The sequence below is a fragment of the Hyla sarda genome, chromosome 8 (genome assembly GCF_029499605.1).
Source record: "Hyla sarda isolate aHylSar1 chromosome 8, aHylSar1.hap1, whole genome shotgun sequence".
In the NCBI taxonomy this organism is placed as follows: domain Eukaryota; kingdom Metazoa; phylum Chordata; class Amphibia; order Anura; family Hylidae; genus Hyla; species Hyla sarda.
Window position 1 is genome coordinate 70,599,742 of NC_079196.1, and position 25,974 is coordinate 70,625,715.

General features: G+C 44.2%; 1 protein-coding gene across 2 annotated transcripts in view; it reads right to left on the bottom strand.

The window, feature by feature from the left end:
• HDAC4 (histone deacetylase 4) overlaps positions 1 to 25,974 on the bottom strand; it is a 224,581-nt gene that overhangs the window by 148,827 nt on the left and 49,780 nt on the right. Inside the window, exon 2 of one of the 2 annotated variants that reach the window (XM_056537012.1) lies at positions 22,944 to 23,117. The exons of the other annotated variant lie outside the window; for it this stretch is intronic. Within the exon in view, the coding sequence (XP_056392987.1) occupies positions 22,944 to 22,965 (22 nt within the window). The 5' untranslated portion in view covers positions 22,966 to 23,117. The remainder of the gene's footprint in view (positions 1 to 22,943; positions 23,118 to 25,974) is intronic. 2 annotated transcript variants of the gene reach the window in all.

Consider the following 25,974-nt stretch of genomic DNA (forward strand, 5'->3'; position numbering starts at 1 on the left):
AAAAATTAAAATGCAAAAAACAGAAAAACCCTGCGTCCTTAAGGGGTTACAAAAGAAAAAAGCAATCTTATTGGTTGCGGTGGGCAACTGGTCAACTTTTCCTCTGAAAAAGGTTTGATAAGTCTCCCCCCATGTCCATATATTTTGGTAGACTTTGTTCTCAGAGCGGCAGATTTCTCATGATGGTTTCTTTCCTGGAAAGCCTGCCTCTGGATGATTACAAACACTCTTTTCAATGTACCCACAGTAGGGGAGAAAAAAAATAAAAAAGGAACCTGGGGAGTGTTAACAGCAAGATTCCTGCAGATATAAAAATCTAAAGCTCGCATAAGGAAGAACTAAACAAGCAATACAAGAGGAATCTGTTCAAAGCACCCTGCATGCACTCCCACCGAGCGGCCTCTAAACTTCCAATTGACACTGCCACACTCCAAGAACTTGCTGGGTCTGATCCAGAAAAGATCCAGGGACACATCTGGGGATTGGACAAAACAAAACCTGAACGATAACAAAATTCCAAATAGACTTAAATACGCAATTACCGTCTACTGTAAACTGGTTACTGACTCAAGTTATCAAGCAGATTTCCTCTGCTCATTTCCTGCAGGCTGCAATTTCCAGAGTGAGCGGTTACCAGGAGAGACCATCAAACAAATCCTGATCCTGCTGCCCGCCGAAATAGTGCTGGAACTAGGTGACAAAGTGCGCCAGGCAACCAATGCCAAACGGGTTACTGCAAAGGGCATTAATCCATGGCCTTGGTTTAATACACAAGAGATACTGGCACATTCACCGGCATTTTAAAAGGTGGCGGAATATTCTCCAAAGCCAGGCCAATAAAGATTGTGTTGGGGGCCTGGGGGGGGCATATAGGTTTTATAAGGTCTGCATTGTATGGTTTCACATTATGAGTTTATAAATGCAATAGGAAAATGCTTGACCATCTACCTACCTACCTTTGATATGTCAATGATCTGACAAGCCCTTTGAAGAGTAGGGTCACACGTAGCGCATATGCAGCGTATTTCCGTGTGTCTGCTTGTAACAGATCTGCAGAGTAAGGGTCAGTTCACACTTGCATATTTACTGCCGCAGATATTGCTGCCCGTTGAAGTCAATGGGCAGCAAAATCTGCAGCAGCAAATCCTCAGATCTGCAGCAAAAATACGAACGTGTGAACTGACCCTAAAATACACTGCTACAAGCAGACACACAGGGCTACCCGGCTGCAGCAGGGAGCTCGCTCTAGTGACTGGCTTCGGCACATCTGCAGTGTGAAATATGGTGCGGATGCGCTACAAGTGACCCTATCCTAAAATATCTGACAAGTTAGAACATTTCCCTATTCCCCTTCATTTAATTGAAAGTCCCTATGCTCTTCAATGCTGAAATCTTGAGCATGCGCTAGGAATAGTGGACGGGGGGGGGGGGGGGGGGGGGTGTATGGTGCTGAGATAGGGCATAATGGGAATGGGCACTAATTGGCCGTACCTAATGGACATTTACAGGTCCCTTAAAGAGTTGTCGACCAATGATTTGAGGGCCAAACAAATGATGCTACTTCACAGTAATGGCCAGTTTATTCGCAAGGGCTGGAAAAAAAAAAAAAGGAACCTCTGTGTGATAAAATGTAACCTGTTGTGTCAGATGAACCCACAACAATCACACCGGCAAGACTTGTGTGTGGCTTTATAATCTTTATTGGAAAACACCCAGGGCAGAGTCGGAGTATGTAGAAAGAAAAAACAAACAAGAATAAAACATAATATTCAAATTGCACCGTTTTGATTGTTTGCTCATTGAATTCTTAGGCTGCTTTCACACTATAGAATTATCAGTTTTAAAGATCCGTTATAATGCTCTATTAACAAAGACATTAAAAACAGACATTAAACAGCAGTTACAAAATCTCATTATATAGTCTATGGGATTTTTACATTACCCATTTTAACCAGTCATAGCCCACTATTAATATCGGACGCTATTTTGTGACGGGAGAAGGTAACGGAAGAAATAATGCATACACTATAATAGACACTATTAGAGACGCAATAGAGACAGCAGATGATGGCGAGTTGTCTTTGGAGAAAGGTAGGAGCCGGAGAGATGCTTAGACAAAATAACACTGGCAATTAAAAAAACTACACAACTTCCTGTCAATGGTAAAGCAAGCAAAAAAAAATAAATGCTTTGGAGTGTACAGTGCTGCGGAATCTGTGAGAACTATATAAAGAATTATTATTATTAATAATATATAGTCAGTACATTTTCTGATACTGGAATTGCCCTTTAAAGGGGTACTCCGTGGAAAAATTATTTTTATTTTTAAATCAACTGTTGCCAGAAAGTTAAACAGATTTGTAAATGACTTCTATTAAAAAAAAATCTTAATCCTTCTAGTACTTATTAGCTGCTGAATACTACAGAGAAAATTATTTTCTTTTTGGAACACAGAGCTCTCTGCTGAATCACGAGCACAATGCTCTCTGCTGACATTTTAAGAACTGTCCATAGTAGGAGAAAATCCTCATAGCAAACAAATGCTGCTCTGGACAGTTCCTAAAATGGACAGAGATGTCAGTAGAGAGCACTGTGTTTGTGATGTCAGCAGAGAGCACTGTGTTCCAAAAGGAAAATAATTTCCTCTGTAGTATTCAGCAGCTAATAAGTACTGGTAGGATTAAGACTTTTTAATAGAAGTCATTTACAGATGGGTTTAACTTTTTGGCACCAGTTGGTTTGAAAAAATAAAATAAAAAAAAAGTTTTCCACCGGAGTACCCCTTTAAGTTTGCACTGCCAAAAAAATGTGACTGTTTTAGAATATGGTCCTAATGCTGCAATCCCCCTTATATTTAAAGGTAGTCAAAAAGCACATGAATTTTCTCAATGCAGTCACTGAAGCATTCAAGAAAATGCATTTGAAAAAAAATTTAAAAAAAGAGGTGCAATTCAGCTGCAAAGTGAGAACACAGCCACTTAAGGAGGAGTTGCAGTCAGAGTGTGGAGAATTAGAAATTTGGCTTACCATTTCCACAGCCCCTATGTCGTCCTGAAGGAACATATCCAAAACCAACAGATACACTGGCAAGAAACGTGTGTATTGCTGAAGGGTGCGACTGTGGCAACAAATCGGTGAGTTGCTATGCAAGCAATTCCCATACGTGAATATCTGTAAGTGCTTGTATGATGGACATTGTCATTTGACTAAAATGTGAGACAGGAGTGGAAATGCTGAATATATCTAGAGGGGAGAGGGGAAAAATACCCATAATTGTGTCCTCATCCTGCAGCTTTAAAACTCCTAACAACCTCTGGCCTACATTCAGCTGGGCTGGAGTCTGGCTCTGTGTTTATGTTTCATCCAGACAGCCAGTGGTTGATGACGATCCATTGACGCAAGAGCAACTCCACACTGCATGCCTGAAATTAATCAGGAGGGAGGAATTCTTTTCAAGCAGCTACTGGAGGCCTGTGAAGCAAGCAGTGGTTTAGGCTGCAAAGCAAAGCGTCAATAGGAGGCAAAGCCCTGGCTCATCCTCACCAAGGTGCTGGCTATGGCTCCTTCCTTCTCATGAGGTAGCGCAGAGTTTACACAAGGTTAATCCGGAAGACAGAAATATATTCATTAACTAACAAGCTGAAACTGTTCACAGAAGTGATCAGAAGAGCCTAGTACGGTGGCAGATCAGAGGAAGTATAGCAATGGCTTCACATGTGTAGGGTCAACTTTTATACAACATTGGGTAACTATATGGAGCAGCGTTCGAGAAAGGGGGAAAAAAAATGCATATGCTATGCACTATTATTGTCAACACCTCCCCCCCCCCCTCATTTATCACTGCGTAGTGGTATGGTCGATAATGAATTGGGAAAAGATACTGGGAGGATTTATCAAAACTGGTGCAGAGGAAATGTGGAGCGCTTTCCCATACCAACCAATCAGATTGCTTCTTTAAAAAGGGGTACTCCACTGCCCCAGCGTTTGGGACATTTTGTCACGGCCACGCCCCCTCAATGCAAGTCTATGGGAGGGGGCGTGGCTGCTGCCACGCCCCCTCCCATAGACTTGCATTGAGGGAGGCGTGACCGTGACGTCATGACCCCCACAGCCAGCATTTGGAACAAAATGCTCCGAACGCTGGGGCAGTGGAGTACCCCTTTAATTTTTCAGAGGCCTTTGAGAAAAAAATGTAAGATAAAATAAAGACGTTGTCTGATTAGTTGCTATGGGCAACTACTCCACTTTTCCTCTACACAGGTTTTGATACATTTCACCAGAAAAATCTAAAATTTACATTGTTAAAAACATACATTTATTAATTTCTTTAAAATTCCCATATCAAAAATTCAAAATAGTATACAAAAAAGGTATAAATAATTAAATTCTCCCATGATGAACACCTGTAAATCCCAACGCATTTCCCCGTGTATCTTATAACATACAGCGGTTCATCAAGGGATGACACTGTGTGCTGTGGCAGGTCAATTTCAGACAGGAAAAATCCCCCCACAGAGGAAATTTATCACAACCTGTGCACAGGAAAACTAGCCCAGTTGCCTATAGCAACCAATCAGCTCGCTCTTTCATTCTTGAAAATACCTCTGAAAAATTAAAGAAGGGATCTGATTGGGTGCCATGAGCAAATGTTTCCTCTGCACAGGTATTGATAAATCTTCCCGTGTGTACATTTAAAGTGTACCTGTCGTCAACAATTTTTTTTTATATAATGTAGATAATACTATTATATGTATATTTGTAATATACATTGATTTTTTTTAAAAAGTGTGTATTTTTGTCCCTGCAGCTATTGCCTGTGTGTCTCTATGAGGAGTCCAAATACAGGAAGTGAGGGTGGACTAGCGGGGCTCTGTGCACTGAGAAAAAGCAGGACAGTGTGCACTGAGGCTCTATAACATGCTCCTGGCTCATACATCAGGATAATTGACAAGCCAGGAGTCTGCACAGAGCCCCGCTTGTCCCGCCCTCACTTCCTGTATTTGGTCTCCTCATAGAGGCACACAGACAATAGCAGCAGGGACAGCAATTTTTCACCCAAAAATATACACAATTTTTAATCAATGTATATTACAAATATACATCTAATGTTATTATCTACATTATATAAGAAGTTTTTCTTGACGACAGGTACACTTCAAATAAAATCATATCTACTTTGTTGGTACCGTAATCTACTGAAGATTTACCATGCAGCGTCCATTTAGAGTGCATTGACTCCAATTCTTATATGCGACATCAGAGACTAGAAAAAAAAGAAAGTATATTTTAAAGAATACTCTCTATTTTCCCCTTACAAACTACAGATTACATAAAAACGGAGTCATTACATAAAGTGCCTTTGTAGCGGTCATGTGGTTCACATCAGCTAATCTGCTCAGCAAGACCTTTTTAGAGGTACTCCGAATGGGAGTTCGGAAGGGGCCGCTCAGCGGGTAAAGTTACAAAGCGCATTTAAAGTAATATTTATAAACAAAATCCATTGCTAAACAAAAGCGAAAACAAAAAACTGCTTTGGTTCAAATAGCCACTTATTTTTACGCAATATTTTATGCATCTCGACCATATAGTGTGAGCTACCGTCTTAAATGTAAGTTCTGACACAACAGTAGTTCTTTTGAGGCTCCAGTTTTCTAGTGTTGTTTAGAGACCAGGTAAGATAGTAATCTAGTAAAGGGTTTAACATTTTTCAAGCCAAGTACCTTCTAGTGCATTGTTACCCAACTTGGGAGCCTGCAGCTGTTGCAAAACTACAACTCCCAGCATGCCCAGACAGCCAAAGGCTGTCTGGGCATGCTGGGAGTTTTAGTTTTGCAACAGCTGCAGGCACCCAAGTTGGGAAACACTGCACTAGTGGACTCAAGGGACAGGGACATAATACTCCCCCTTTATAAAGCATTGGTACTCAAGGGACAGGGACATAATACTCCCCTTTTATAAAGCATTGGTACGGCCTCACCTGGAATATGCTGTTCAGTTTTGGTCGCCTGTCCATAAAAGGGACACTGCGGAGTTGGAAAGGGTGCAGAGACGCGCGACTAAACTAATATGGGGCATGGAACATCTTAGCTATGAGGAGCGATTAAAGGAGTTACAATTGTTTAGTCTTGAGAAGAGACGTTTAAGGGGGGATATGATAAACGTATATAAGTATATTAATGGCCCATACAAAAAATATGGAGAAAAACTGTTCCAGGTTAAACCCCCCCCCAAAGGACGAGGGGGCACTCCCTCCATCTGGAGAAGAAAAGGTTTAGTCTCAAGGGGCGACATGCCTTCTTTACCATGAGAACTGTGAACTTATGGAACAGTCTACCTCAGGAACTGGTCACAGCAGGAAAAATTAACAGCTTTAAAACAGGATTAGATACATTCCTGGAACAAAACAACATTAATGCTTATGAAGAAATATAAAATCCCATCCCTTCCCCAATATCGCGCCACACCCCTACCCTTCAATTCCCTGGTTGAACTTGATGGACATATGTCTTTTTTCGACCTTACTATGTAATGTTCCAACCAAGTCTGCTGAAGGAAGTGATAAATGTTAGCTACAGCCAAGCTCACACTGCCAAAAGGATTAGTTTAAAGGGTATGTTCATACTGTGGAATCTCCACGAGCGGTATTCCGCGAGCAGAAATGCCGTCAGATGGCCGCCGCCGAAAATACTTCAGCAATTGAATTCCACGCAAAGAATGAACATGTTCTTTCTTTGCGCTGAAATTCTGCAGTGTGAGCGGGTCTCGAGGAAGACTTCAATTCACACTGATGGTACTGTTCACTTCGTGTAATTCAAGTTACGGAAGTCAGCTCTGTCAGCAGGTCCTTCCCAGATCAAATCCCCCCATAAAGTCACTGGCTTGTATGTCCATAATTCCCCCCATCAAGTTATAATGCCTTTACTAATAATGCCTAACTGTATTTGGTAATAATACTTTACATTCAGCAAAATGCCCCCCGTATGCAGTAATACCTCCCACCACCACATTTAGAATGTTTCCCCTGTAGCCAGTACTAATGCCCCCACTGAAGCCAGAATCTGTGCCCCTGTAGCCAGTAATATCCCCCTCCACACAAACGTCACACTTTGCAAAAAAAAAAGACCTCCCCCGCCACTCCCCAGGATAAATCAATTATTTAATTATTTAAATCTCTGCACATTCTGGGCTGAGTGGTCACGTAGGTGGTCCTGTTCAGTGATTGACAGCTCTCTGTATATAAGTGTGCATGTAGAGAGCTGTCAGTCACTGAGTATGACCACCTACCTGACTCATCACCCGAAAAATGACAAGTTATCGTGGACATTTTCCGACAAAACGATATAGCAATCTTCTCAGCTCCTTCTGCCCAATAACATGAGGTCTACAGACAGGCTCCCTTTAAATTGGTACTGCTGTATATAGGGTGCTGCTTAGAAAACACAACTAGTCATTAGCTATATAAGCAGTTGTGGCCTGAAGTGGTTAAAGGGGTACTCCGGTGGAAAACAATTTTTTTCCAATCAACTGGTGCCAAAAAATGCTCTATTCTATTAAAAAATCCCAATCCTTCCAGTACTTAGCTGCTGTATGCTACAGATGAAATTGTATAGCGCTCTTCTCTCTGACCACAGTGCTCTCTGCTGACACCTCTGTCCATGTCAGGAACTGCTCAGAGCAAGATAGGTTTGCTATGGGGATTTGCTCCTACTCTGGACAATTCCTGACACAGACAGGTGTCAGCAGAGAGCACTGTGGTCAGACAGAAAAGAACAACTCAACTTGCTCTGGATCATACAGCAGCTGATAAGTACTGGAAGGATTAAGATTTTTTAATAGAAGTACAGTGATCCCTCAACCTGCAATGGCCTCAACATACAATGGTCTTCTCTGGACCATTGTAAGTTGAAACCAGATTGGTGCAACGTGTCAATGGCCGGAAGAACCGACCAACTAGAATGGGCAATTTACTGGTAAAACACCTGTATTACTGAAGCGTATGCACTGACTGACGTCTGGTAGCGCCCCCTACAGTACAGGGAGGTATTACATGTTCTGTACACTTTACCTGTACCAGGCTTACCTGCTCATTTGGACACCAGGTGAGGGCGACTCCATTTTACTTTTTTAGGACATTACTTTTTTAGGACCCTGAAGAAGCTCCTGTCCTCTACATAGACCAGTGTTTCCCAAGCAGGGTGCTCCCAACTGTTGCAAAACTACAACTCCCAGCATGCCCGGACAGCCTTTGGTTGTCCGGGCATGCTGGGAGTTGTAGTTTTGCAACAGCTGGAGGCTCCCTGCTTGGGAAACACTGACAGACAGTGATTACAGCTACAAGCGGATCTTTCTTTTATATATAAGGATTTGCTTTATCTCTATTAGTTATCTACTTATTTTTCTTTAATTCTCACTTTTTCCTATTTTTGGATGACATTTTGGTGGCTTCAGAACCAATTACCAGGTTTCCATAGAGTTCTGGTCTCAACATACAATGGTTTCAACATACAATGGTCGTCCTGGAACCAATTAATATTGTAACTTGAGGGACCACTGTAATTGAGAAATCAGTTTAACTTTCTGGAGCCAGATGATATGGAAAAAATAAAAAATAAAAATACGTTTTCCACCGGAGTACCTATTTAATGGTATGCAATAGGTTTTAATGAGCTCATTGGTACACACATCTTCACTGTAGCTGAACATTGTCGCTGCTCTGTATTTTCTAGAATGAACACTTCACAAAAGGACACCTGGTGTGATTTCTAAAAGATTAAGCTGTTTTTATAAGGTATTGTGCGGCTGAGGAGTAAAATACCTGCTGACACTTGAGAGGGAAGAGAAAGGAGGGGACTGACGCAAGCAAGTGCGATGGGAGCGAGGTGGAGGAGGGAGAACTATTAATATAAATGCTGTGAATTAGCTCATCCCACGCCGCTCGTGAGGCTGTGACATCATAATGACATCTTATGCTTAGCACCTACAGTACGCAAAGAACAACAAGGTTTAGAGGGGAAGCGGGTCGTTCTATTAAAAATGAATAGATAGAAGAAGAAGAAAATGAAAAGCCGCTTCTCGGGATGCAAATCCGGTGCCAACAAACAGCTACTGTTACAACAGACCACAATGGAAAAGGAGAATAGAATGTCGTTTGCTTGTTAGACACAAAGGAGATAGGAAGGTTGTTTTCCCCCTAAGTGTTCATTCACAAGGCTTTACCTATGCATCAGTCGTCATTCTCAAGCACTAGGGCTTTATTATATTATGTGAAGCCTGAACAAAGCGACTAAAAGGGAGTCTGAAAGTGACGGTCACCAAACTCCCATTCGCTGTGCAGCTGAAAACAATCTTTTGTTTAGAGCCCTGCATTAGGAATGGGATCCCGCTGGACCCGCCCCAAAACATGCAGGCGGTCATGACTCTGCTGCAAGCGGTCAGGCGCTATGCCTGGGGGTCCCACAAATCCCGCACTGCCGCAGCCAGGGTGCCAACTAAATGAGAAATATGCCTGGCGGAGACAAAAATTATATGTATTTTTTTATTTTCCGCCCCGGCCTGTGACTCATGGCGCCGCAAGGGGGAAGGGAAGTCTGTGTACGCATTGAGTCTGCACGCAGCCTCCCCCTCCCCCTGCGGTGCCATGAGTGAGGTGCAAGCCGGGAAGGGGATGCTGTTCAGGAACCACAGCTCAGCTTCAGGTACCCCAGTCACCAGTCACTCCTGTCTTCACCCCTGTCCCCCCGCCCATTCAGCCCTCAGTCGCCTGCCCCCCCCCCCCCCATTCAGCCCTCCTACACCCCTTCTATACACATGGGGGTAGGTGCAGAGCATTGCACCCTAGTTTCTGTACTACAGACACTGGGGTACAATGCTCTGCACATATCCCCATGTGTATAGCAATGTACAGCTCTGCACAGGACTGTCTGTGGGATTGAGTACAAACAGTCCCATGCAGGACTCTACTTTTGTTCTTTGTTAGCAGCCATTTCAGGAGAGTGGAAGGGCTCAAATTGACCAGTTTTGGAAATTGCAGACCGTAAATTTAGGCAAAATGCCTGTTTCTATTGTTACATCTAAGGATATGTTCACACAGCGGACTGTCCCCGCAGAATTTCTCAGGAATATCCCGCTGCAACAGAGTCCCATTGATTTCAATGGGATTCTGCTGCACTGTCCACATGGTGGAATTTCCAGATTCCAGCATCTGCAAAAAGAATAGCCTTGTCTATTCTTCTTGCAGATTTTGCTCTGAAATGCATTGCCCTCTATAAGACGGCGCATTTCCAAGCGCCTACCGGATTGTGCAAATGTACAGAATGTCAGCCTGAGTTTTCCGGGCAGATATTTTTACACATTTTGAGCCATATTAACATATCCTACCACACCTCCAGCATCACTCACCTCCTTAGAATCAGGGTTGCAGAACCATGGAGGAAGGGTGATGGCGCTGGATCCCCCACGTGCCAGACACAGATGGCGCCCAAGGGACCCTACTGACTTTACTGAGGTTTGTTGGGTTTAAGTCATGGCGTCTGAGATTTTTGTCCAAGATCATGAACAGAATCTGTGAGAGGCTCCGAACCTTTGATGTGATCAAAGCCCAACCGGTAGGGTCTTCAACTGAAAAGAAGCTACAATCCCTGCATGCTAAATGTTACAGTTTCAGAACCACTGAAGAGCCACTACTATGAAAGAATTGCTTAAAAAGGGGTACTCCAGTAGAATTTTTTTTTTTCCCAAAACCACTGGTGCCAGAAAGTTAAACAGATTTGTAAATTACTACTATTAAAAAATCTTAATCCTTCCAGTACTTATCAGCTGCTGTATGCTCCAGAGGGAGTTCTTATCTTTTTGAATTTCCTTACTGTCTGACCACAGTGCTCTCTGCCGACACCTCTGTCCATGTCAGGAACTGTTCGGAGCAAGAGAAAATCCCGATAGCAAACCTCTCCTGCTCCGGACAGTTCCTGACATGAACAGAGGTGTCGGCAGAGAGCACTGTGGTTAGACAGAAAAGAAATTCAAAAAGAAAATAACTTCCTCTGGAGCATACAGCAGCTGATAAGTACTGGAAGGATTTTAATAGTAGTAATTTACAAATCTGTAACTTTCTGGCATCAGCTGATTTAAAAAAAAAAAAAGAATGTTTTCCATTGGAGTACCCCTTTAAAGGGGTACTCCTGCTCTAAGACATCTTATCCCCTATCCAAAGGATAGGGGTAAGATATCTGATCGCAGGGATCTGCCCCCGTGTGACGTCATGCCCCCTCCCATAGACTTGCATTAAGGAGGCGGGGCGTGACGCCAAACGGGGGCGGAGTCGTGACATCATGATACTCCGGCCCCGTGGTCGTAACGGTTCACACTCAGCCTCCAGCGCTGCGGAGAGCTCACAAAGGTGGGTGCAGAATGAGAGATTGCGGGGGGCCCCCAGGGTCTCCTTTGGATCGGGGATAAGATGTCTAGGGGTGGAGAAGCCCTTTAAAGGTCAGTATTTTCCAATCAGGGTGCTTCCAGCAGTTGCAGAACTACAACTCCCAGCATGCCTTTCCACGCATACTGGGAGTTGTAGTTCTGTAACAGCTGGAGTCATCCTGGTTGGCAAGCACTGGCTTAGAGGCTCTGTTTACATCTGTGTTGGAGGTGACATTAGGAGCCTCCATTGCCGATTGGGTCACAAAATTATAGTAAAGAAACAGAACAGCATGCCATGCTTTATTTTCTGGTAAAATGATGGCCAACTGATGGAAAATAGTTTCAGAAGGAATCAACTGGTGTTTGTCATGCCATGGATCTGGCATTGCCTTGGTTTTGTTTTTTTAATCCTATGGAACAGAAAAATCAAAAAAGTATTAATACAGACGTAAATGGGCTGGCCTAACCCTAAAACGCCATTCAGCGTTTGTGAAGAGATAGCTTTAACACTAGCTCATTGCCAGCGTTACACCCTGGACTTAGGTAGAATTGGCTTGCCAGGTCACTACGGTTGACAGGTCTCTCCCTATCCAAGTATGAGGCAAATACATGTACAATGTATCAAACTAGAGTCTCATTATCCATGCCTAGATTGTATTTAACTGTATCCACTATAAGTTTGCTATCACACGTGAGACAGGGATCTAGTCACAGCCGGTGACTGGCTGAGCAGGCCACCACTCTCCCAGGGTGGGGGATGCTGTGCTCCGAGGACGAGTGTGTAGCCGAGCCTCGTTTCAGAGATCATGATGGGGGTCCAGCGGTCAGAACCCCCGTGATTAGATACTAAGGGGGACAAGTTTGAAGGAAATCTGTCACCAGTGTCACCTGCACTAACCTTTCGGTACCGACAGATAGTGCAGGTGACACCGATGAAAACGGTACTCACCTTGTCCTGTTCCATGGCGGCGATCTTCAGTAATCTCCTCCGTTAGCTCCAGCTCCGGGCACCCAGCTTGGGGCACGGGTGAAGCTTACTGATGTCACCGCTGCTGTTCTCTCACAGCGGGACCCAGCAGGGAGCAGCAGCGGTGATGTCACAAAGCTCTGCCCATGTCCCAAGCCGCTGCTGTTCTCTACAGGGTCTTTCAGCAGCGGTGACATCAGTAAGCTCCATCCGTGCCCCGAGTGAGTTGCCGGGACTGGAGCTAACGGAGGAAATCCAAAGATCCCCGCCACGGGACAAGGTGAATACCGTTGTCATCAGTGTCACCTGCCCTCTGTCGGTACCGACAGGTTAGTGCAGGTGACAGATTTCCTTTGAAGAGTACCTGTCACCAAATAAACTTTTCTAAACTAACTCAGGCTATGTTCCCTAACTACTCCTAACACCCCTCCCACAGTTAAAAGATTTCAGAGCTTTAAAAAGCTGTGTATCTTACCTTTATTCTTGCTCACAAAGTGCAATCTCCTAGCAGGAGAAAGTGGGCATTTCCCAGCAGGCATTACATCACTTGCTGGGGGACCACTTCTGCCCTCACATCTTTGCAGCGCTGTGATGAATAGAAGACTTCAGGCTCTGTGCAGCTTTCAGTGAGGCTCTGTGCAGCTTTCAGTGAGGTTCTGTACTGCTGTCAATCAAGGTCAGTGCAGAGAAGCAATTCCTGAGTTCGGACTCCTGCCAGGCCGGGAGGAGACTAAACTCTCTGTATTAACTGTGGCAGTGTACAGAACAGAGCCACCTAGTGGCTGTTTTTTCTATTACATTTTAAACATACTTATGTTGATAATTTTAAAACAAAGTGAATGGGAAAGTGTCTGCTAATTAGACAAGAAACTATTTACTAAAAAAGTTTTATTTGGGGACAGGTGCTCTTTAATTTACTCGAAGTACCACTTTAAAAAGGGGGTTATCCCAAAAATAAAAGATAACCACATGATTGGACATTGTGAAAGTGCTGGGAATCCTTCTAACCCCCCCCCCCCTTGAAAGAATGGAGCAGACATTGCTATATTTACCCTCTAAGGGACTTTTCAATATAACTAAGGGCTGAGCCTAGTTCATCAGACCCCCACAAAACAGCTAGTTGTCTCCTATCCAGTATTGGGATAACCTCTTTTGTTGAAACAATTTATGTTAGGAAGTTGCATAAACCTATACGCAAACAGGGAGGGAACAGTCCATCAAGAATAGCCAGGATGGAGAAGCCGCAGAAAACAGTTGTTAGTAACCATTAACCATAAAGTGTCATTATGGGGCTAGAAAAAAAAACAACAATAGAAAACCTCCCTATATATGCCATACCCTGCTGTTCACCCTATATGCCAATGGTCTGAAACCTGCAAAATTTCCTCCTTGTAGTTTTATGACACAAAGCCACAGGATACTTAACATTGCTACAAAGCCATGTAGCAGCCACAAGAGGGGTTGGAAACAGCATTCACCTATGGCCCTGCAACCCTAAGGAGGTGATGTATGTAAACACCTGCACACAACCTTCTTGGCACTGTCAGAATGCACTCTCTCCACTCTGATGTTACATATACACTAATCTGTATAAACTATAGATAGTCTGTCATGGTGCCAAGGTGCTCCCTTTAACAGAAGCTAAGCCTGGGCACGGTTACTTGTAAAACAGGAGTTAAAAAGACGACTCTACTTTTGGCATAGAAAAGCTTGCACTGACAGTACAGGAAACCTTGGAACATTCTGCATTTCACCACGGAGACAAATCTAGGTGTGTCTTGGTGACAACATTACCTCATGCGCCTAATTGTCATCCAAAAATCACACTTACACATTCCACAGTCTAAACAGACAAGGCCTCAAGTAGAGAGCTCCTGAGCGCAGATGCTCCCGGGACGTCTTTTTCGGATTATGGGGATGCAGGATTTGGTGCTGCAGTGACATATACAGCTTACTATGCAGGAAAAAAAAAAAGTACACGTCTTCTCTGGGTACAAAGTTAAGTGCTGGTAAATAAAAATAGTAAAGTTACCAGAAATTGTAAGACGCAAGCATTGACTAAACGAAAAAAAACACACCTACAGTAGCGTAAGACCTGCCGTGTGCGTGTTACATAACCGCCAGAGACCTCGCAGAGAGTAGAAAATAGAACGTGGTTGTTTTGATGTGAAAGACAAACCCTCATACAACTTGTGGGAAAAACCCCAGCTGTAACTTTAACCATGAAGCTTCCCACAGAGTCTGGAACGCAAACAGAGACTCCGAAAATACCCAGAAGGAGCCAGTGTCTGCGTATCTTATCCACGAGGAGAATCCTCTGTCAGGCCATTGCACAGCACTAGAGAGACGCCTGCACCTGCTGACACTTCCAGGTCAGCTCCGATGTCTGGTGACTAGAATCAGTGACTAGACTAAAAAACAACAGATGTAGTAAACTAATATTATAAGTTATAGAACAAAAATAAAAACCCTTAAACTGAACTTCCAGGAAATCTGTTAAGTTTGGCAGCACAAACATGCGATGCAGCCTATTCTGCAGACAGCAGGTTGTAGAACAGGAGGAGCGGAGCAGATCGACATATAGTGTTGTGGGAACAGATTCAGCATACTTTATAATTTATTGCTCTAATCTCCAGCTTAGTCAGTGTGTTGGAGTCCAGTGGGTGGTCCTATCAGTGACTAACAGCCATCTTTGTATGTAGGAAATACAACAGACACAGAAAACTAGTGGCACCGATACCTTGTTACGCAGCTCCACGAGATGGACAATGTAGGTATGCGGGAAACCAGCCAGAAATAATCAGAAAACGGTGGTGCTAGGACAATGAAAGACGTAGTAAATGCAATGTAGTACATGAGAGAAATTGGCGTCCTGCACTCACCGTATAGACTCTGGACCTTCAGCTCCCATCTCGGGCTACTAATCCGGCATCGGAGACAAGGTGGCGTGGGGCGCTCAGAGGCGACTGCTGACAGTTTCACACAAACAAATGCGCTTCTTCCCTAGGAGGCCGGAAGAAGCGCATCTGTATGCATGAAACCGCCGGCAGTCGCCTCTGAGCGCCCCATGCCACCTAGTCTCCGATGCCGGATTAGCAGCCAGAGATGGGAGCTGAAGGTCCAGAGTCTATACGGTGAGTGAAGGACGCCGATTTCTCTCGTGTACTACATCTTTGTACGTAGGCTTACACAGGATACAATGATTTGACAGACAGCCTTTCCTTTAGGAAATTACATATTACAATCACCGAGAGGACCCCGCCCACTGGACTCCTTAGCAGAGAGTGAGCAGAGGTTTAGATCAATAGATGACAAGATATGCTGAGTCTTTTCCTACATAACCTGCTACAACTTTGTCTCTGTTCCACAACTTGGTCTCTGCAGAATATCCTGAAATGTAGCATATTCCCTTTAAGCCATGTGGCTGCTCATTTAAGTTAGCACAGGAACTTAGCTATATAGTTTAGCTAGAAGGTGTCATACAGCATCTGTATACTAAAGAACCTAAGATATACACATGATCAATGGGGGACCAACACTGCAAGTGCTTTCCTCCTGCATCTACAGCAGTCTCCAAACAGCGGACCCCATTGAAGTAAATTGGATCAGTCAGGACCCGGGGGAGTACGTTGTGCCCCAACCTGTTTTTGAGTCCGTTCGGCACAAAAAAAAAAAGGGTCACACAGGCCCTTAACATGACGGCCCACAATGGTAAAGTGAACTTAGCCTTCAAATTGAAATCAGGGAGCAGTCAATGTAATTGCGTAATGCTTCATTTTACCTGTGGTGGCACTGCAGCAGAATGGAACACTGTCCGCTATATTCCCCTGTATGTTACAGCTGATTGCTAGGGGGTCCAGCAGTCGGACACTCTGATCAGCTTATCATCCAGGGACTGTTATAACAAAAAAAGGATTGTATAGACCAGAGAATATAATACTCTGCTCTAGACCCCTAGAATTTAGTTAGATGTGGTTAGGAATATCTTTGTGTATTTTATTTTTTTTAAAACTTTTTGGTTTACTTTTTTCTAATGAGATCTATAAAAAATATCATTGCTGGATCAGTTACAAAAGCAAATTGTCAGCGGAGCTCCATATAACGGAGCCCAAGAGCAATATGAACGAGCCCAAGATGCTCATGATGGGTCCCCTCTGAGTGAGATGCTATTTAATCCCTTAAAGGAGATGTCCGGGGCTCACTTTTCTTATTGTATCCGTTCCGGGCTGCAAAAAAAAAAAAAAAAAAAAAATAAGCTTTCTCTTGCCTGCCTACGCTCCCCCAGTGCCCCAGTACAGGCGTTCGGTCCCCGGGCTGTATTCTTCTTACTTCCTTTTAGCCCGGCACGTCACACGGAGCTTCAGCCTATCACTGGCCGAGGCGGGACATCGCTGCGGCCAATGATAGGTTGAAGCTCCGTGTGACGTGCCGGGCTAACAGGAAGTAAGAGGAATACAGCCCGGGGACCGAACACCTGTACCGAAGCACTGGGGGAGCCTAGGCAGGTAAGAGAAAATGTTTTTCTTTTATTTTGCAGCCCGGAACGGATAAAATAAGAAAAGTGAGCACCGGACATCTCCTTTAAGGACGCAGGGTTTTTCCCCCCTTTTTTTTCTCATCATCACCTTCTAAAGATCTTAATGCTTTTAATTTTGCACCTACAGACTCCTATGAGGCCTACATTTTTTGCGCCACCAATTGTACTTTGTGATGACAAATTGTTTCACCACAAAATTTTGTAAATTTTGGGGGCTTCTGATTCTATGCAGTGCACGTCTCGGTAAAAATTACACCATATATTTATTCTCTACATTAATACGGTTACAAGTATACCCAATTTATATAGGTTTTATTTCATTTTACTACATACATTTTTTTTTTAACTACATGCACCAGAATTAGTATGTGTAAAATGGTCATCTTCTAACCCCTCTAACTTATTTTTCCACATACGGTGCTATATGAGGGCTCATAAGGGCTTGTTAGGGGATGGGGAGGAATTTAAATTTTATTACTGAAGTGGTTAAATCACATTAGCTTTTCTTTTACATTTTTTGTCCCCATAGGGGACTATTACATACATGGATCTCAGGCATGGAGCAGCAGAGTGATGATTGGACAGCGGGAAGCAAGGTAAGAAGCCTCCCGCTGTCCTCAGCTGTTCGGGATGCCGCGATTTCACCGCGGCGGTCCCAAATAGCCCACTGAGCTAAATGGCAACTGTTCTCTCCCATTTTAGACGCCGCAATCAAAGTTGTTTAAAGGGTTAATACCGAACATCAGCCTAATCGACAAAGTCCGGTATTTGCCACGAGTCCTGGTTGCTGATAGCAACTGGGACCAACCGGGTATGAAGCGCACTCAACCTCTGAGCGGGATTCACGTAACTGGAGCCGGCTCGTAAATATAGTCCTACGTCGTTAAGGGGTTAAAGCCATCCTACATGGTCAGCTAAAATGGCATCAAGCAAAACTGACCCCTTCCCCCCTCCATAGACACAACATGAGTTTATGCACAGCACAGTAAATAGGGAGTTGTGAGGCTAAAAGTATATGGAGCCTGATTCACAACCCTTCAGCCTTATGTATGTACACCCAGAGCCTGATTCATGCCACCATAGCCTCATATTCACAACCAGAGCATTATTCATGCAGCCATAGCCTCATATTCACAACCAGAGCCCTATACATGCTGCCATAGCCTCATATTCACAACCAGAGCCCTATACATGCTGCCATAGCCTCATATTCACAACCAGAGCCCTATACATGCTGCCATAGCCTCATATTCACAACCAGAGCCCTATACATGCTGCCATAGCCTCATATTCACAACCAGAGCCCTATACATGCTGCCATAGCCTCATATTCACAACCAGAACCCTATACATGCCGCCATAGCCTCATATTCACAACCAGAGCCCTATACATGCGGCCATAGCCTCATTTTCACAACCAGAGCCTTATTCATGCAGCCATAGCCTCATATTCACAACCAAAGTCCTATAAATGCCGCCAGCCTCATATTCACAACCAGAGCCCTATACATGCCGACATAGCCTCATATGCACATCCAGAGCCCTATACATGCCGCCATAACCTCATATTCACAACCAGAGCCCTATACATGCCGCCATAGCCTCATATGCACAACCAGAGCCCTATACATGCCGCCATAGCCTCATATTCACAACCAGGGCCTTATACATGCCGCCATAGCATCATATTCACAACCAGAGCCCTATACATGCCGCCACAGCTTCATATTCACAACCAGAGGCCTATACATGCCGCCACAGCTTCATATTCACAACCAGAGCCCTATACATGCTTCCATAGCCTCATATTCACAACCAGAGCCCTATACATGCCGCCATAGCCTCATATTCACAACCAGAGCCCTATACATGCTGCCATAGCCTCATATTCACAACCAGAGCCCTATACATGCCGCCATAGCCTCATATGCACAACCAGAGCCCTATACATGCCGCCATAGCCTCATATGCACAACCAGAGCCCTATACATGCCGCCATAGCCTCATATTCACAACCAGAGCCCTATACATGCCGACATAGCCTCATATTCACAACCAGAGCCCTATACATGCCGCCATAGCTTCATATTCACAACCAGAGCCCTATACATGCCGCCACAGCTTCATATTCACATACCCAAGTCCGAGTTGAAAACATTACACTATGTTTGCAGCCTGCTTCTAGGATCAGATTCTTTTCCTATTAGTGTGTCCTCCCAGTAATACCTGCTGGGCGTAAAGTCTGTGTGTTCAGGAGTTTACAATTTGTTGTAGTAATTGGTAGCAATTTTCAATGAAGGCCATCTAGAAAGTTACTTTTTTTTTATTCAGAAAACTAAAAAATTTTTAGTGCAAAGGTGTCCATAGCCTTAACAATAGTCAACACTGTAAAAATAGTCTATGGACGGAAAAAATAAAATGGAGAAATGGAGACGATCTGCTGCCTGACCAAACAGAAATAGGCCCAGAAGGGTGTAATACGTTTTCTTTAGCAAGACATCTTATCACCTATCCAAAAGGAGGGGGTCCCGATGCCTGTGACGTCACGGCCACATCCGCTCATGACATCACGGCCATGCCCCCTCAATGCAAGTCTATGCGAGGGGGTGTGACGTCACGCCACGTCCTATTGACTTGCATTGAGGGGCGTGGCCATGAGGTCACAAGCCTCCGCCCCACATCGCCAGTCATGCAGCGAAGTTCGCTCCGTGCACCAGATGTCTGGGGTGCTGCAGCTGAGATCACGGGGGTCCCCCCGCTGGGGTCCTTTGGATAGGGGATAAAATGTCTAGCGGCGGTGTACCCCTTTAAATGTGCAATAATCAGCTCAATAAAATGGTATATTCACACAGGGACTACATTCTGTGCAGATTAGCATGTGGAAAATCCACATCATATTACAGAAGCAGCAAAGTGGATGGTATTTGTAGACATTGTCCACATGCAGTGTACAAAATCCACAAAAAATCCAAAACATAAATTGACTTCTAGCATGCCAACTTATAGTGCACAAACGCTGTGGATTTTGCAGTGACATTGCTGCAGATCTGCAGCAAAATCCACGATTGCTGACCACCCTAAAATTGTTTTGTGGCTGCAAAAAAAGGAAATGCATTTTTAGGCCTACTGTTGCTTGTTATAAAACAATTATATAATAGTAATGTTTATAGTCTGTTTGTGGTTTGTATAGTAATAATGTTAAAAATCCCCAGAGGTTTTCAAGAACACTAATCTACCCATCAGCCACACCTAGGTGAAAGCATCTTGTCCCTACACATCCAAAGGAAATATTCATTCACACAAGTCTTTCCCATCCTAAGTGCTTTCCTCCAGGATAGGAAGAGAGCATCGCCTCAGGCAAGCAACGTCACCGGAGTCCTCCTGGAAGATGATTAGAAGGATGACGTTACTGCCTTGGAGAGAAGCGCAAGGAAAGGAGGAAAATAAAGGGATCTTTTAGCAGGGCATTCTGTTTCCGGATGTCAGAGGGTTGATCACCACTGGTAACTACACAGACCTACACTGAACACATACAGAAAATGCAGCCATCAATAAGGATGTCATGACACTTATTTGATGACAGTCTTAAGAATGTATTAGATATATATGTGAGTGCATGTATAGCCCTGCCCTTGTACTATTATAGGAATCTCTTGTGCTGTAGCTGCAGTCCACTTGCATAGCTGTCAGGGATTACAGGGGCATTAGTCAATACAGGCAGCAGTTTAAAGGCGTTATCTGGTAGTAACAAATTATCTTCCAACAATTACTACTACGGGACACAGAATCCCTTAGAATTACCAAAAAATGGCTGATTCCCACATGGCAAAGGCAGTTCTGTATTACTGACACAGTGCCCTTGTAAGGTGATCACAGGGCGCTTGATCAGAGAAAACACACCCAGATTTCTGTGTGCAGAGATATGAATAGAGACGCACTCACCCTTGATTTCAGCAAACGTGGAGGGACTTTATTAGAAAGTCACAGTACAGTTACATCACACGGGGGGAATGGAGGAACACAGCTCTGAGAGCTGCGAGAGGAGCGGCGAAAGGCCTATTTTGCGGTCAAACACACCGCTTGGTCACACCTAGGCAGTTACATCACACGGGGGGGAGAATGGAGGAACACAGCTCCGAGAGGAGCGGCGACGGGCCCGTTTCGTGGTCAAACACACCACTTGGTCACACCTAGGCAGTTACATCACACGGGGGGGGGGGGGGGAGAATGGAGGAACACAGCTCCGAGAGGAGCGGCGACGGGCCCGTTTCGTGGTCAAACACACCACTTGGTCACACCTAGGCGTGACCAATCGGTGTGTTTGACAGCGAAACGGGGCTGTTGCCGCTCCTCTCGGAGCTCCCGGAGCGGTGTCCCTCCATTCTCCCCGTGTGATATAACTGCACTGTGACTGTCGAATAAAGTCCCTCCACGTTTGCTGAAATCAAGGGTGAGTGCGTCTCTATTCATATCTCTGCACACTGTATTTGGATCTTGTATTCTGAAGACTACACCCCCTGCATCAGCTGTACACTGACACCCACACATTCATCATTCCTAGTGTGTGTGTGTGTGTGTATGTGTATGTGTATGTGTATGTGTATGTGTATGTATATATATATATATATATATATATATATATATATATATATATATATATATATACATACATACATATACACATATATACACATACATATACACACATATATACACATATATACACACATACATATATATACATATATACACACACACATACACACATACACATATATATATATATATATACACACACACACACACACACACACACACACACTGGTGCCGAGAGTCTCCTTCCTAACCTCTACACCCAGATATCTGACCATACAACTCGATTAATAGAGAGTAGGCAGGTAGGCAGGAGGAGGTAAATAAAAAAATAATAATTTGAAAAAAAAAACTAACATACATACACTTAGCTCCCTCACTCCGCCCTTAGGGAGGTAGGTTTAAAAGTTTTTAGTTTACCAACTCCCTGACACCAATTAGAAAAAAAATTATGTTGCCCAGATAACCCCTTTAAAAGACAAAGCATATCAAAAGCTGCATAATATATTCTTATACAACAATTAAGCTTTATGTACATGAGACAGGACAGTCTATTTCCTACAAAGAACATAAAATCCATTAAATGTCTGACCGCGCTGAATTTTCTAGATATAAATGCGTCAGAGCAGGCGGCCTACCTTACTGCCTGTTAACAAGAGGGAAGGGCAAAACAAATCTTTATAAAAACAAGCCCGATACAACACAGTACAGCCAGTTCACAGCCGGCTATAAATAGATCTTGTTTCATCGCTCTCAGGATCAAAAGGCACCCAGCAAGCAACGAACAGAAGCTAGGCAAGGCATTATCACAAGTCAGCCATGAAATAAAGCCTGGGATTCTCACTGCCAGTCTGAAAGCACTAGCTGAGGCTTCAAAAACTGCTGACGTCCTCCTAAATTACCCCCGGGGCCCCCCCTTCATTAAACCCTTTCAGCACCAGTCGGATTTACCATATACAATGGAAACCTGGGGCAGAAAACGGTTAGCAGGGCATTCCTGAACTCCATGGTGAGATTAATGAGTGGCATGGTTTATGGTTTATCAGGATTTTAGAATATAACTTTCCCGACCAGAAAGAAGGTGCAGCAATTGGGTCCTGAGCTAATAGAACTCCTAGAGACAAGCACAAAAACACGCTTAGGACCTCAGATTAGGAAAACGCTCTATATACCTAAACAAACACAGGCAGCATACTCCAGCCATCTGTTCCCTGCCTGTAGGTGAGACGGCACCTCAGGCACACAGTATATTATTCCACCAAAAGCCATGCTACTAGTATGGTGTTTAATTCATGAACCCTCCACGACATGTCTGCAAAGAGCCAAAAACAGACGGTGGTTTGATGCTGCATTGACAGATTCTCGTTCAGTTCATTCACTACCCTGAATGGACATAATTTATTTTATATGCAAAATAAAATAAAAGAAACTTACCTGGATGAGTCTGGGAGCTCATGTCAGGCCAAGAGGATTCTTTAAGGTATTAAAACCAGACCCAATGAACGGAAAAAGGGCTAAGCGAAAGGACATGAAAGAACCACCACAGGGTGAAGAAAATCCAGAATCGCCAACATGAAGCCACTGGGAAGGGTTTCCAAATATGCCGACCTGTAGAGGAAGAGCAGAGGTTAATATTGCAAGTACAGAAATGAACTGTATGACCCGCGACACCCATTACACTAAACTCACAGTGAGTATAGTACACCCTGATCTGTTCCAGACCCGCCTGCTGAGCTACAAGATGCACAAAGCCCAGTAGCCCTGGTTCCCAGGGGAGTATTCAGTAAATTAAGACCAATGGCTATCTGCTGCAAGCTATCTATGGGCCTTAGCCACGTGGTCAATGAATCTTAAGTGTTTGGCAAGCAAAGGGTCTGGATGTGATCATATGGCTCCCTTTGTGTGTGTGTGGAATGTATCCATAGGCTTCTACAAGCCAGATTAATGAAACTTAATGGTCTGGGTGAAAGCATTGTTTATTATGATTAGAACAAAAATTCTAAAGAATAACCAGATATTAGGGCTGGGCGGTATGACCAAATCTGCGTATCACGGTATTTTTGTAACTTTCGGCAGTTCCACGGTATATAACGGTATTTCCTCCCCCCCAGCAAAAATTAATTATCAGCCCAGCGCTGCGCTATTCTGCCCCCCACCCCCCAAAAAAAAATTAATTATCAGCCCAGCGCTGCCCCCATCGGGGTAAATACTCACATGTCACCCGCTGCCCTCCTCGTGCTGTTTGTTGCCACCGCCGGCACAGACACAAGGTAAAAAAATTAAACTCACGCATGTTCCGACGCCGGCTTCACGCTGGGGACGGGAACGTCGGACAGCCGTCAGCCTATCACTGGCCGCAGCGATGTTCCGCCTCTGCCGCTGATAGGCTGAGCCCACTGTCATGTAAGAAGCTCTGGGCGGCTTCTTACATGACAGTGGGCTCAGCCTATCAGCGGCCGAGGCGGAACATCGCTGCGGCCGGTGATAGGCTGACGGCTGTCCGACGCTCCATTCACTAGGAAGCAGATGCGAGGGCCAACGGCTGTCCGGGCATGCTGAGAGTTGTAGTTTTGCAACATCTGGAGGTCAGCAGGATGAAGACCACTGGTATAGAGTGTCAGCGCCGGCGGCCGCAACAAACACGAGGATGAGAAGGGTTATAGTGTGGGTGAACGAGGGGTCACTTAAATATGTTCTCCAGAAGATCTTCTGCTGAATTCAGTGAATTATGTGCAGGGATCGGGGCTTCGCCGGCTCCATTTACATATTGTCTGTGACTTCACTTCAATAGGATATGGAGTCACAAACAAAGCCTGTGATTCATTGAATTCAGCAGAGGATCTTCTGGGGGACATATCGCAGGACCTACTGGACATATTTAAGTAAGTGACCCCCTCGTTGGACTCCTGTTCACCCACACTGTACCCTAGTATATGGGTTTAGTGTGGGTGAACAGGCTAACAGTTTTGTAAAGTAATCTAATCTAAGTAATCTAAGGCCAAGTGTACAAGGCCGCTATGCCACGGTAAATGGCATGATACAGAGCTTTTTAAAGGTCGGATTTTTTTTATTTTTTTTTATAAAATGCCCATTTAATGTTGTGGCAAGCTGCGAATCTTAAAATATGTACCATAGGTCTAATTCTGTATGAAAAATTTTGTAAATCTTCAATTTACTTCGTATTGCATACAGTTGTGGATTTTAACTGTGCAAATTTGCAGCAATCTGATCTCTTGAATTCACCTTTAGAAGTACACACCCCTGCATTCTTCCTACTAAGGATCACAACTGTGGCATTAAAAAGGGAGGTAGTGGGGGAGGGGGAGAGTACTCAAACCCCTGTATAAAAAAAATAATAATAATAATAAAAAGCATTCTATTCAAAGATCTAGCATCCAAAACAGCACAAAGCATCAACACTAAACAAACAATTATGTACTGGCTGTTTCCTAGTAGAAATTATATAGCTGCAGCACAAAATGTATCAGGTTTATAATTACAGGTTACAAATAATTAATGCAGCATTGACAAGGCGCCATTTCTGTTGAATGAAGGGGGGGGGGGGAAGGAGCATTTTACAGTGTATACATCTATACACAAGCATCTCTACAGTGCTCCTGCCCTACTGGGCCAACAAATACACAAAGCACTCACACTGTGACAGATACTCAAGACCAAATTACCAGCGACTTTCAATGCAGTCAGAATTAGAGATATTATTCGCGAGCTTGACAAATCTTTTACAAAATGGTGATTTTAATTTATTTATTTATTTAATTTATAAAGAATTAAGGGAAACATACTAAAAAGGAGTATAACATTGTAACTGCGATCTTAAAGGGGTACTCCGCACCTAGACATCTTATCCCCCTATCCAAAGGATAGGGGATATGATGTCTGATCATGGGAGTCCCGCCGATGGGGACCCCTGCAATCTCTCCTGCAGCACCCCTGTTTCTCAGCTGCACAGAGTAAGGATCGCTCTGTGGCTGATGACAGGCGATGCAGGGGACGGAGTATCGTGACCTTAATTCAAGTCTATGGGAGGGGGCGTGACTGCCGTCACACCCCTCCTATAGACTTGCATTGAGGGGGCAGTATCACGATACTCCGTCCCCTGTATCGCCCATCAGCCACAGAGTGATCCTCACGCTGTACAGCTGAGAAACGGGGGTGCTGCAGGAGAGATCGTGGGGGTCCCCAGTGGCGGGACCCCCACAATCAGACATCTTATGCCCTATCCTTTGGATAGGGGGATAAGATTGCTCAGGGGCGGAGTTCCCCTTTAAAATGCAAATACTAATAACTCGGAGGGTTGTGGAGATCTATATTTTAGTAACCTGAATTCTAATTTTACTCTTTGTACTATCTTATGTTTAAGATTTAGACATTAACCCCTTCACGACGAGTGACGTACATGTACGGCGCCGCGAAGTGTCACTTGACGCGCGGCGACGTACATGTA